The sequence below is a fragment of the Sinocyclocheilus grahami genome, unplaced genomic scaffold (assembly GCF_001515645.1).
Source record: "Sinocyclocheilus grahami isolate Dianchi unplaced genomic scaffold, SAMN03320097.WGS_v1.1 scaffold481.1, whole genome shotgun sequence".
Classification (NCBI taxonomy): domain Eukaryota; kingdom Metazoa; phylum Chordata; class Actinopteri; order Cypriniformes; family Cyprinidae; genus Sinocyclocheilus; species Sinocyclocheilus grahami.
In genome coordinates, this window is record NW_015505660.1 from 364,225 (window position 1) to 378,730 (window position 14,506).

The window sequence follows — 14,506 nt, forward strand, 5'->3', positions numbered from 1 at the left end:
AACCCCCCCCCCCCCCAAAAAAAAAAAACTAAGCTAAAGTGTGAGCATTTACTCAAATGCTAACACTCAAAAAAAAAATTAATTAAAAAAAAAATTATAAATATTTTTTTAAATAAATAAATAAAATTTCATTTTACATTAAATTCATTAACATTAAATTAAATTAAATTGATTAAAATGTTAAATTCAATTAAATGTACAAAAAAGTGTTTATTACATTAAAAGAAAATTTAAAAAAAAATTTAAGAAGCTTGAATTGTTAATAAGATTAGGAACATGTATTAAATAAAATAAAATATGTACTACTTTGAAGAAGCATGGATTGTTCATAAAACAAGGAGCATGTATTAAGTAAATTGGGAAAAGAAAACAAAACAAAAGAAAAGAAAAAATAATTCAATTTAAAAATAAAATATTACATTACATTTTTTGAAGAAGCATGAATTGTTCATAAGATTTGGAACATGTATTAAATAAATTGGATAAAATAAAATAATAAAACAAATTAAAAACATATTAACTTTTAATAAAATAATAATAAAATATTAACTTTTTTTGAAGAAGCATAAATTGTTTATATAACTAGGAACAAGTAAATTGGCCATCTTTCATAAGTTAAGTTCCTCTTTTACGAAACACGTTGACTTTGAATTACGACTAGCTCATAACTTTGCCAAAACCCACACATATTCCCCTGAGGAGCCGCTATTCTTCTCCTGCGTAAGCTGCAGCAGCTTGAGATAGAAGGAAAGAAGGGGAGGGACGTTTCCTTTCTCATTTTGATTAGTATGCGGAGCAGGAACCATTCAACCTGGCAACGCTTTCAGACCACGAGCGTTTGAGTTTGTGTGAGAAATGAAGTTCTCATGTCCTCCTTCAAACCACACACACCTCTTATCTCTTCAGTGTATTTCTTACACTCTTAAAGCTCAAGTCAGTGTTCAGAGGCGGTCGCTCGCTGCTGTCGTTTTGGCCTGCGGTTTGAGAGCTGCAGCGCATAAAAACACACATTATAAACGCTCAAACTCACATTAGAGCTCGGCACGGTATAGAAAGAGGTTTTTAAGTGAGGCAGAGCGCAAACGAGAGCAACACAGAGAGATTTAACGGCGTAAATCAACTGCTCTGAACTCTCAGCACCTGGACGGATGCATTTACAAAAGCTGCTTCGATGTGTTCGAAACTCCAGCCTGACAGGAGGCCAAAAAACCAACTTAAATCTTTGTAGAGGGTGTAAATCTGTGTAAGGCTAGGACAGAGTCCCTCATTCCTTAGTTTTAAATGTGATCCAACACACCTGGATGTAGTTTTCAAGCAAACTCAAAGACTCCGATTAGTAGATTCAAGTGTGTTTAGTGTTATTAGTTGGATCTAAGCTTCACAGGAAAGTGACTCTGCAGGAGCAGGAGTGAAGAACCCTGTTGTTATTGTTAACTGAATCTATTAAAAACATATTTGTTAACTGAAATGAAAATGAAATAAAATATAATTATTATAATTCTCTCTCTCGGTCTCTGATGGGAACATGGCGTCTGGCTGTGAATTATTCAGCCAGGCGCAGGCAAACGTCTCGCTCTCTTCTCCTGTTTCCTCGCGTCACGCTGATGGCGCTATAAATGCGAGCCGAGCGTCAGCGGCACAGCAGAGCCATTCATGCTCATTCCTGGCAGCTCGCCGTTGGCTGGTTTAACAGGGAAACTCTTTTGGATGGTGCAATAATGTTAATGGATCAAGCACTGAAATAATCCACACACAGCTGTTTTAGCTTTGCCCAGTTCTCACAAGCTGAAAATGATATTTGTAATGCAATCAATGGGGAGAGTCAGAACGTTTTGTGCCTCTGAATGAAGTCAAGTGGACTGACCTCATCCTGCAGCGAATCGGAGTCCAGTTTGAGCGAGAGGTACATGACTATGTGTGGGACATGTGCGATGGACATCTGGAGCTCGACGGTGTCCTCACCCCACAGCAGACGCACCAGCTGACTGACCGCAGGAGCCACCTTCGCTCTCGAGTCCGGACCGATCCCGACGGGACAGACCGTCTCCAGAGTCAACCTCACCTGAGAAACACAGAGACACAACCTGAAATAAATACTGCAATCACAACAGGAGAATATCAACAACACAATCATATCAAGCTGTTTACAGCCTATAAAAATAGGGCTCAATGTATTGTGTGACAAATGTGACCCTGGAGCACAAAACCAGTCATAAGGGTCATTTTTTTAAAATTGAGATGAATATATTATCTGAAAGCTGAATAAATAAGCTTTCAATTGATGTATGGTTAGTTAGGATAGGACAATATTTGGCCGAGATGCATCTATTTGAAAATCTGGAATCTGAGGGTGCAAAAAATAAAATATTCAGAAAATCATCTTTAAAGTTGTCCAAACGAAGTTCTTAGCAATGCATATTACTAATAAAAAATTAATTTTTGAAATATTTACAGTAGGAAATTTACAAAATATCTTCATGGAACATGATCTTTACTTAATATGCTAATGATTTTTGGCATAAAAGAAAAATCAATCATTTTGACCCATACAATGTATTGTTGGCTATTGCTACAAATATACCCCAGCGACTCAAGACTGCTTTTGTGATCCAGGGTCACATATGTTCCATATTTATTTAGAATTAATTGAATTGCATTGCATTGTGTTTTAGGATTAAAGGAAATATCATATAAATTCATATTTATAATATTTAAGATTATAAATGTATATATATATATATATATATATATATATATATATATATATTACAAGAATTAAATACATTTTACACACACACACACACACACACACACACATATTATTTCAATCCAATTGGGGTAATATTTATGATATTTGTTTCAATCTAAAGTCTAATGACAAAAATTAGACATAGTATTTAATTTAATTAATTAAATAATTAACTAATTAAATAACTGTAATTTACAATATCATATTTTACAATATTTTATTTTATATTTTTTCTGTATTACATGACATGTATGAGTGTGTGTGTATATATATATATATACAGTGGGTACGGAAAGTATTCAGACCCCCTTAAATTTTTCACTCTTTGTTATATTGTTATATTTTGCTAAAATCATTTAAGTTCATTTTTTTTCCTCATTAATGTACACACAGCACCCCATATTGACAGAAAAACACAGAATTGTTGACATTTTTGCAGATTTATTAAAAAAGAAAAACTGAAATATCACATGGTCCTAAATATTCAGATTATATGTATATATATATATACACACACACAAAATACCTATTACAGAAAATGTAAGTAAACTTAACAAATAAGGAAAAACGAACCTAAAATGATTTTAAAAATCATTGTAATTTACAATATAATATTTTATTTATTTATTTTATAACAATATTAATATTTAATTTATTAATTTATTATACGTGTTACTGTATTACATGAATGATGGGAATATACATGAATTATAATGTCCATAAAATTAATGGATAATGTCCTGGCAAACAGCAGACATCTGTTTTTCTACGATTTATTTTCTCACAGTTTGAGAAATTGTTCATTTCAGTATGAACTGTGGAAAGACGGCAAGAAATGATGGTTCTTTGAGATCCCCAAATTCCCTTTATCATCACATCATTTTACACAACTACTTTCCTTCGCACCAAGGTCAAGCAAAATAAAACTTGAAATAAGGGTCCATGTTGAACACAGCTGTATAATAATGGCTGCTGGGTTGTATTACTTGGCATGAATAAGTATAAATGATATTTTTGGTGCAACAGCCTGACATCAAGTTTAACTGATGTAAATAACCTCAGAAAGGCTGAATGATGACGGTCTAAAGAGACGCGGTTGTGTCAAAAGAGACTCTCTCTGTGCTCTACCACATATAACAGCTTTTGCAGTAATACTGTGCCATTCCTCTGGATCTGAACTCTTTGTGTCTGATTTCCCACATGCAAAATTTTTTTGATGCCATAAAAGCAAGAGAACTTGTTTCAAGCCTAAATATCTCATAGACTCTGAAACTATATGCTGCTGTTTAAAAGTTTGGGTTTTAAAGAAAGTAATATTTGTATTTAGTAAGGATGCATTAAATGGATCAAAAACGATAATAAATACATCTGTAATGTTATGAAAGATTTGTATATCAAATAAATGCTTTTCTTTTGAATTTTCTATTCATCAAAAAAATCCTGAACAAAAATGTTTTACACAAAAAGCCAGCTAACATTTTTTTTAGTTTCTGTACCCAATATTTGTAGAAATTACAAATGCTATGAAAATACAGGTATCGGTATTACAAGTACCAAAAAGAAAAGTATCGGTATCGGACTCGTTCTGGTGCATCCCTAATTGATAATAATCATAAATGAGCATATTAGAATTATTTCTGAAGGATCATGAGACACTGAAGACTGGAGAAATGATGCTGAAAATTCAGCTTGGAATCACAGAAATAAATGATAATTTACAGTATATTACAATTGAAAACCGTTATTTTAATTTGTAATATTTTCTCACATTATTACTGTTTTTACTGTGTTTTATATCAAATAAATGCAGCCTTGGTGAGCAGAAGACCCGAAACATTCAACTCGCACACATAACTTATGATTTTAGGTTAACGTGTAGCTCAAAAGTCAGCCACATATTGCTGCTAAAAACGAACCGTAGCTTTCTAAGACTTTACAAATCATAAAAACCGTACACTCAGAGATCAAGGAGAGCAGCAGCACACAGAAAGCGGCTGTTTAACATGCAGAGCCGAACACACATGAGTGTCTGCTGACCGCAAACAGCTGGACTGCAGCACTGTTATTAGAGCAGCTTCCACACCGACCTCACATTCACATCACACATCTCATCCGTAAGTCGCTTAGGATAAAAGCGTCTGCTAAATGAATAAATGTAAATGTAGGTATTACGTCATCATGCATTAGGGCCAATGCTAGGAAGTCTAGCCTGACTGGCTAAAGGTCTCTGCACACCGAGTCGGAAATTTTCGTATGCGTTTTTTCGTATTCGAAATCCTAAAAATTCGTCACGCACAGAAACCTTGCACACTGAGTCCGATGCGTATTAATTAATTCGTTGCGAAAAGATTCGCAAAACAGCACTAAATGGAGTCTTCAAGCAGTGAGGATGATTTTGTTGTCCTCTCGCTTCTTAAAAAAAGAAAAAGAAAGGAAATATTGGGTCAATCCAATTCTGAGATAGAGAGGAAGGAGAGTTCCCCTCCTTATTAAGGAGCAGCGGGATTATCCCGGGTGATTCAAAGTTTACTTCAGGATGTCAGTGGCTCAGGTTGATGCTTTTGCTAGCGATACTAGAGCCACATATTAAAAAGAAGACCAACAATTTCTGTGAACTCGGTGTGCAAGGATCTATATACAGTGCTTTGTGCTGCGAGACCAAGTGGATGAACTTGACAATCGCCATTCTGGATTTTGGCGTTCGCTTGTACGGTGGCTCCGAACTGTCAAAACACCTCTCAAAATGCTTGCTACGGATGCGAAAAACGGAAAAAAATCCAACCCGATCCGATTTTTTTATGACGGACGAATATTTCGGAGGCAGTGTGTAAACGTGATTGACATAACGTGAGGTCGTATTTATTTTTTAATGTGCGAAAATTTCGGATGAAATTTTTGGACTCGGTGTGCAATGACCTTAACACTTTTACATTTTTTTTAAATTTATGTTGCTTCAAAAGCAATGTATTTTATTTGATACTTACACTATCATCGGAAAGAATTTGCAATGTTTTTTTAAAGAAGTCTCTTTTGAAATAAATGTTTTCTATTTGAATTTATTGTAAAATGTAATTAATTCCTGTTATACAAAGCTGAATTAATTTGATCACAAATACACTGTAAAAAAAAAAAAACTTACTTTAATTAATCTAATTATTTTAACCAATTTCAACTTAATTTTTTTTAAGTTATACAAGAATCAAATTTTTCTAAGTCACTTTAAAATAATTAAAGTTAAAATAACTTGTACAGCCAGTTTGATTGCACTTAAAAAATTAAGGCAGCTAAGTTAAAGTAAAGTTAAAGTAAAGTACAGTAAAAACAGCAATACTGTAAAATATTATTACAAATTAAATAACTGTTTTCTGTTTTAATATATTTTAAAGTGTAATTTATTCCAGTGATGTCAAAGCTGATTTTATTTGATCAAAAATATAGAAAAAAAACCTCAATATTATGAAATATTATTACAATTTGAAATAGCTATTCTCTATTTGAATATATTGTAAAATGTAATTTATTCCTGTGATGAAAGCTGAATTTTCAGCACCATTACTCCAGTCTTCAGTGTCACATGATCCTTCAGAAATCATTCTAATGTGCTGATTTGCTGCTCAAGAAACATTTCTGATTATTATCAATATTGAAAAGTTCATATTTGCTTCGTATTTTTGTGGAAACTGTGAAACACTTTTTTCAGATTCCTTGATGAATAGAAAGTTCAAAAGAACAGCATTTATTTGAAACAGAAATCGTTTGTTACAGCCACTTTTGATCAATTTAATGCATCCTTGCTCAAAAAAAAGTATATTAATTTATTTCAAAAAACAAAATCTGACCCTGTGTTGGTGTCAGTGTCCAATGAAAGGCCGCTGTCAGTGGACATGATGGTTTTGTTCCAGTTTAGTAACTCTTAAGGTCGGACTCAACAACAATTATGAAACTCTTATAATTTCATAAATCACCAGCCGAGGCGAAGTTCATTTTAAAATCTTGGCAAGCCCTTTGAAATCTCACAAGAGCACCGTTCCTCTACCCTAATATCCTAATAGCCTCGCCTGTCCTTTTTTTGTCCTATAGTGTAATTTGCTATCGGTTCTTGTCCTTTAATCACTTTCTCCCTCTCTCGTCTCCACAGGATAATGGCTCTTTTCCTGTGGCCTACAAAAACAAGCGTTTTCGTCACCGCCGTCCCGACGCAACTCTGTAATTTCAACATTCTGTCCTCTTTCAGGCAAGTAAGTGAACAAAACCAGCTTTAGAAGTGATCAAATGGAAAGCATTCTCAGAAAGAAGCAGCGTCTAGCTATAGAAAAACAAGGCTGCAAAGCATCAATGTTTGGTTGAACTCAACGTCTTCTGTCCCCATGATGCAACACACTCTTAAAAATAAAGCTTCTTTATACTGGCATTGATGGTTCCACAAAGAACCTGCAACAACCTTTAAACTGCACAAAAGGTTCTCTATAGTGTTTTAGGTTGAAATTAGTGGTCGACCGACATGTGTTTTTTGACAGCCGATGCCGATATCTTGGAAAGCAGGGTGGCCGATAGCCAACATAAAGCTGATATCATTTTATTTATAATCTGGGAAGTTTGTTTTGGGAATCTTTTTTTTTTTTCAAATAAAACCAAGGTAACACTCATTTTACATACAGCACGCAATGAAAATGACATGAATATGACGGTGGGCAAAAGCATAAAGCGCAGCATAATTTGAAATCAAAATAAATAAGTATTTAATAAAAATCTAATTAAAAAGGAAGCACTCAGTAATCTGGGAAGTTTGTGTGCATTGGGAATCTTTTTTTTTTTTCAAATAAAACCAAGGTAACACTCATTTTACATACAGCACGCAATGAAAATGACATGAATATGACGGTGGGCAAAAGCATAAAGCGCAGCATAATTTGAAATCACTAACTTAGTTTAAAGTTTGTCGATCGCGCGTCTCCAGTCAAGCTGAACTCTCCTCCTGTCAGCATTCAATTTGCACGGACCGACCGTCACGCAGAGAACACGCGATCATGCAGGATACACATGCACACTTCACAAGATCTCAACTAGATTCGACTAAGTCTGCAAGGTTTGTGAAATTAAATGTTCATTAGTCATTCAAAAATTTGTTTAAATTATATAAATTTGCTGAATGCTGATGGCAAACAAGAAAGTATTATAATGTTTGCATTTCTATTACTAATAATATTAAAGCAATCGTTATAATACTTTTTTTGTATACATTTTAATTCCTTTGTTTAACAGTTCTATCTGATTATTTGATAGACTTCTATCTGTATTAGACAGAACTGTTAACGACGACAGCAAACAAGGAGAATGTGAACACTGTGTGCTCAGGCGCTGCTGTTCTCAGCGCCGTCAAAATAAACGTCCCGCCTCGAAAACATCGGCCAAACAGAAAAACTTATCGGCCAATGCCGATATTTGAAAAATGCCAAATATCGGCCGATATATCGGTCAACCACTAGTTGAAATCAATCACTATTTTGGCCATAAGTGGAAAATGCAAAAAGTAAAAAAACTGTATAATTTTACCAACATTTTGCAACAGCCTCACCAACCCAAAGAGCTCAGCAGCAGCTTACGACATGAGGAAACTATCAAAGCTTAATGCACATCGACAGTCCATTTGTCTTGTTTATGACAAGATTACGGCTAATATTTCACCAAGCACATTTAACCAAATGTGTTAATGTAAAAAATATAGTTAATTTGGAGGGTTTTCAGGAAAATAATAAAATCAGTCAGGCCGAGCGTTTACTCGCAAGCCCGAGAGGCACAGACCAAAAACCAAAACCACTTTTAGAAAGTGCTAATCTGAAAAGATTATGTCTTGTTTAAAAAAAACTAATTTCAAGCCAATTAAGTCAAATTAATCCCTTACAAACAGACTTCAGCTCCCAAAGAATAAAGTTGACCTGATGTGCCCCCAGAGTTTGTGAGTTTACGGGAGGTCTGCGGGCAGAAAAACTGAGCAATTGTCTCACAAGTGGTGAAAATGTTTCTCAGCTTTCATCCTTATATGTACCTCAGGGTTGAACTATTTGACTGCTGCAGACAACTACAGAGCAAAATAAACATTATGAGCCACACATTTGTTCATTTTCTTTGTTCGAACTTCAAAAACACCTTTGGCTCTGTTTCAACGTTTCAAGCATTTAGTCTTAGAAAGATGCTCAATTTTAGGGAAAAGACACAAAATCTCACACTTACCTGTGTGGGGCCTGGTATACAGGACAAAACCCTCTCAATATTTTCTGAAGTAACGTCCACATCGTCCACAGCAACCAGGGCATCACCTACAGAAAACATGAAAAACTAACATCTGTAACTTGTCGCCTGATTCTTGAGTGTACAAACAGCTTAGGTAAATTGTATCTCTATAATAAGATAAAAAACAAATGCACATCAAACAGCACCTCCACCTGCCTTCGGTAGATTTGCACACTCTTCCCTTTGCGGCATGCAAAGATTTCCCTCAGTTATTTCAGATAAACGGTCTAATTGCTTTAGTATGGAGGGGCGTTTGAGAAACAATTGTAAAAGGCTGCTGGGGAAAGAGTTTTCGGGGTGGTGTAACCCGTTTGGAATTTCTTTGGTCTGCCTCGGGAAGAAAACGACTGCGGGTTCCCCTTGAATGTCCTTTTAGGTCATCAACTGAAAAACATTCACTGTAAATATACTGCACAATTGAAAAAACAGCTTCCTGTCATATGACTAGAGTGCTTAACAAGCAGTTGTGAGAGAGAATATGAGTAAATCCAACCACAACACCAAGCTGCAACTTGACTTAAAGGAGACATATTATGCCCCTTTTTACAATATGTGATATAAGTCTCTGGTGTCCCCAGAATGTGTCTGTGAAGTTTAAGCTCAAAGTATTCCACAGATCATTTATTATATCATTTTGAAAATGCCTATTTTGAGTGGAAGCAGAAACACGCTGTTTTTTGTGCCTGTCTCTTTAAATACAAATGAGCTGCTGCTCCCCGCCCCCTTTTCCAGAAAAGAGCACCATTACAGCTCGGACGTGCTAAAAATACATTTTGGTTCTGATTCTCATGTTTATCGCGCTGAAATCATGCGTTTTAAACCATATTAGTTTAAACTTCTGATATACAGTTTTCTGAGCGCACACATCTGAAGCACACGGACAGAAAGCGGCTGTCACAGCATGTGAGTACTAAACTAAGTTCTCATTCACACACAAGTTTCCGTTAAAAATGCATATGAGTTACAAAAAAAGTCTGTTATGTCTGTGAAGGTAAACAGCTGGGAAATAAATCGCATGTTTATATATTATATCTGTGCGGCAGCAGCAATATACAATAAATAAATCAATAAATCCACTGCTCTCTTGTCTCCTCTGAGGCTGGGACTCTAAACAGTGTTCTGTGCTTGTCTGTGCAGCCAAAGACAGAACAGTTCGCATGTTTTGCTCAAACTTTCGCCATGGCATTAGAGCTGGTTCATAAAGCAGAGTTTGTGAGCTCAGTGCTACTTTGTGTACAGCCGTTACCGGGGAAACCAGTTTCTCCTGCTTTAAAGCACCTCCTGCTGGCAGAGAATGAATTTGCATTTTCAGTAAGTCCGTCTGATTTACGCAGCAAACATATTTAGCTTTTCTTATATCCACGGGCACTGCGGATAATAAAAAATGCGGTAATGCGGTAATAAAAAATGCATTCTGATTATTTGCGGGTGGGTCGCGGGTGGATAAAATAAATCATAAATTATGCAAATATTAACTACATTTTTTTCATGAGGCAGATGATTCCGTGTGTGTGTGTGTGTGTGTGTGTGTGTGTGTTTGTTCGCCTGATCGGGAAGTTGCAGTGACAGAAACGGTGACATTCCAGATAAAGTTTGAAAGGACTAAAGCCTGTGTTAATGCTATTGTGTAGGCTAATAGATAGACATAATAAAATATATTTTGTTTAATAAATAAATGTTCATTTAAAAGCAGCCCACGATCAGCGTGTTATGTTACCGTTATCCCTTACGGCTCCGACAAGGTTTTGTTCCGTCCTCCATGCTGTGCCAACTCACAAAAGACTATTTTTAGCCAAGCAGCACAGAGAGCCGCTTTAGAAACGTGCTGCGGCTGGCTGATAAACACAAGCACTGACTAGATCGGCCACGATCCGCTCCGGTGCCCGTGGAGTCGTAACGGCGCGGCAGACGTGTGCAGTGATGCGCAGATCAGCTCTAACGTCACTGAATCTGCTGTTAAAAATAAACCATCCATTCATCATATCATCATGCAAAACATACACGACAAATAGCAAATTTTTCATTGTTTCTCAAAACGTCATAGCATTTCCACACCGGCGATGACATGACTTGTGGCGCCAAATCATTTATGTCTCCACGCATCATGTACGTCGTCACGCGTTGACGTCATCAAATTGCGATCGGCTCGTGAGATCGGCCAAGTGTAGTGTGTACCGATCGAGTCATAAAATATGATTATCGGCCGATACCGATCTCCGGCCGATCGATCAGAGCATCCCTAAAAAATACTAGTACATTTTCTTAACTGACACATTCCTGGTCTAGCTGCGCTTACCGATAAGAATTTCTGCACACTTGCTAGCGGGACTATGTGGGACCAGACCATGGATGATGAGTTTTCCCCCTTTTTTCCCAGCACTTCCTCCTGGACGGTGAACGACACCCAGCAAGGCCTCTAACAATCCGCCTCTCTCAGGAGACGGAGACGAGGAACCCGCGAGACGTTTGGGGTTCAGATACACGCACACGTCCTTCAGACGCTGCTGCTGGACCACGACTCCCGGCCGCTGGCCCGCTTGATTCTTCAAGATGGAGGTGGGACGCTGGGAAGACCCTGCGTCTTTTCCATCAGCGGCTTTCCTTTGAGATGGTCGCCGCTTTTGTCCCAGGATCTTGGTGAACTTCTTGAGTTTTGCTTCGGATTTGCCAGAGGCTGCTTGCTTTTTGCCATTGTCGGTGATAATCTCTGCCTCCTTATCACTGAAACGGACGTGATTGGTGGCAGCGGAGTGATTGGCAGAGACCTGGGCCAGCAGAGCTTCTTCCTCTCCCTCACTCAGCTCCAGATAGAAGAGTTCACCGTTCTTCTGGACGTCATCCAGCCATTCCGGCTCCAGGTCACTGTGACAAAAAACAAAGAGAGCATTAGAGAAGCATGCAATAATACCCAATATACAGTGGCCTCAAAAAAGTATCTGGACACTTAAAATGTCTGAATGTCATTATTCTCAGAACAAACTTTTTTGAGTCAGCCCAGCTTCTTTTGCTAAAATCTACTGACATGACTATGTTGATAAATAAGAACTAAGTCAATTCAATCAGCTTCATTAGGTTGAAATCGACTGCAGGTTTTATTTAAGTATTGCTTATATACAATTACACAATGTAAAAATGACATATTTTAAGTTGTAAATAAAACAAAGATTAATGGAATAGGTACGTCTGTCTTTCTACTTCAACATTTAATTTTAATTCAATGTATTTCCTGCTGTAATTAATTGTAAAATAGCTATTTCTATGTTATAATTGTTTTATTTTTAGTGTAGAATTTATTAATATTTTAAATGTATTTAATATTTCAGTTTTCATTTACAATTTTAAAGTTTTAGCCTTCAGTCACTTTTTTAAAAGTGCTTCAGTCACTTTTATTAGTTTGTTTTTCAAATATTTCTATTTAGCTTCATTTATTTTTATTTCAGTTTTATTCATTTTAGTACTCCATCTTAAACTTATTTTTATTTGTTAGTTGCCAAGGCAACATTTCATTTTTGTAAAAGTTTTTTTTTCAGCTTTTTTTCAAACATTTGTATTATTATTTTAGTTAACAATAAAAATACTGGACATTCGTTTTTCAATATCACAATTTTAGGTTCCAATTTAGAGGGGAAAGAAGCTTATTAACTGGTTTTTACAAATGTGACAAATTCATTTTTGTATTAATTATTCCATGTAGTTTCTCAATTGATAAAAGCTTCAAGAGGGTTAAGGCAGTGCTGGAAAATAATGGTGGCCACACAAAATATTGACTCTTTGGGCCCAATTTGGACATTTTCACTTAGGGGTGCACTCACTTTTGTGGCCAGCGGTTTAGACATTAATGGCTGTGTGTTGAGTTATTTTGAGGGGACAGCAAATTTACACTGTTACACAAGCTGTACACTCACTACTTTACATTGTAGCAAAGTGTCATTTCTTCAGTGTTGTCACATGAAAAGATATAATACAATATTTACACAAATGTGAGGGGTGTACTCACTTCTGTGAGATACTGTATGTTATTGTAAAAATGTTATTTAAAGTAGTTTAAGATCAAGTACAGCGATCACTATACTCTCAAACACAATATTCCGGATAAGAAGACATTTCGTGTGAAAACATTGCAGTCGCTCACTTCTCGCAACAGACAACATTTCAGCACCACCAAGTAAGCAATAAGTGGTACAAGAGAGTTTAGGAACACAAACTAAACACTACATAAGCGAGGAGTCCGAATGCTGCAGCGGAAGCCACACATCCTGAAGCGTTGAAACCGAATCCTCTCCTTCAGTCCAGAAAAGCTCAGCTCAATATTCAGCCAGAGCCAGCCATCATGTTTTCTTCCCCATTTCTAAATGAAGCCACACTGCTTTGGTGGTTAGCTCTTGGCAACCACGTGCATGCATTCACTAAAGATGGTGAATAGCATATAATTATTTATGATGGCTGACTTTCCAAATTGGAAACAGAAAATCCCCTTAAAAAATGAGAGAGGGCAGAAAATGGACGAGGTCTATTTTTCCTTTTCATGAGGCTAAATGTGGGTCTTCAACTGAAATAAACCAGACCAGCTCTAGTACATGTATCTATTTCAATAGACTCCTATATTAATAAAACAAGCATAGGCTATGTTTACATACACAAATCCAGCCAACTTGACAATGATGTAAATAACAAAACGAACGTTTTATAGCAAAGCATGCAACTTGAAGACATCTAATTGGCAATCCAGTAATGAATAATTACAGTTTTGAGTTTGGGCAGAAAATGGACGAGGTCTATTTTTCCTTTTCATGAGGCTAAATGTGGGTCTTCAACTGAAATAAACCAGACCAGCTCTAGTACATGTATCTATTTCAATAGACTCATATATTAATAAAACAAGCATAGGCTATGTTTACATACACAAATGCAGCCAACTTGACAATGATGTAAATAACAAAACGAACGTTTTATAGCAACGCATGCAACTTGAAGACATCTAATTGGCAATCCAGTAATGAATAATTACAGTTTTGAGTTTGTTGTTGTTTCTTACTCGGAGTAATCTGAGTAACTGTAACTTGACGCATCAGAATCAGTTGCGCTCCCTCCATCTTCCTCCTTGTTTTCGCGCAAGTCGGACTCGAACTCCGTTCCGGTTCCGTCTTTAACACGTCTAGAAGCCATTAACGCATGTTTCTACTCAATAAACGTTAGATCTGTTTCAAAATGTGGATTTTTCTTTTGAACGGCAACAGCGTCTTGTTATGTTTTCCGCATACGGGTCTCGTCCAGTGGCCACGTGACAAGTTTCTCAAATTGTGATTGGTAGAATCGAGTCGTTTCTATAGCGACACGGAAGCTTTTGTCGAACAGCGTGGAAAGTAGCTAGTTATAAGAAAGAAAAAAAAATTATAATTAAAAAAAAACTAATATCATAATAACAGATTAGTACATGTTATGAAAGTTTCGGTGTAAAATAAATAA

At 36.3% G+C, this 14,506-nt stretch overlaps 1 protein-coding gene across 1 annotated transcript in view; it reads right to left on the reverse strand.

The window, feature by feature from the left end:
* The window catches only part of intu (inturned planar cell polarity protein), a 31,920-nt gene extending 17,617 nt beyond the window's left edge, over window positions 1–14,303 (reverse strand). The window contains exons 1-4 of the mRNA XM_016236113.1: window positions 14,076–14,303; window positions 11,337–11,902; window positions 8,981–9,066; window positions 1,865–2,062 (exon numbers count right to left, since the gene is read on the reverse strand). Of these exons, the coding sequence (XP_016091599.1) occupies window positions 1,865–2,062; window positions 8,981–9,066; window positions 11,337–11,902; window positions 14,076–14,206 (981 nt within the window). The 5' untranslated portion in view covers window positions 14,207–14,303. The remainder of the gene's footprint in view (window positions 1–1,864; window positions 2,063–8,980; window positions 9,067–11,336; window positions 11,903–14,075) is intronic.
* Window positions 14,304–14,506: the final 203 nt, after the last annotated feature.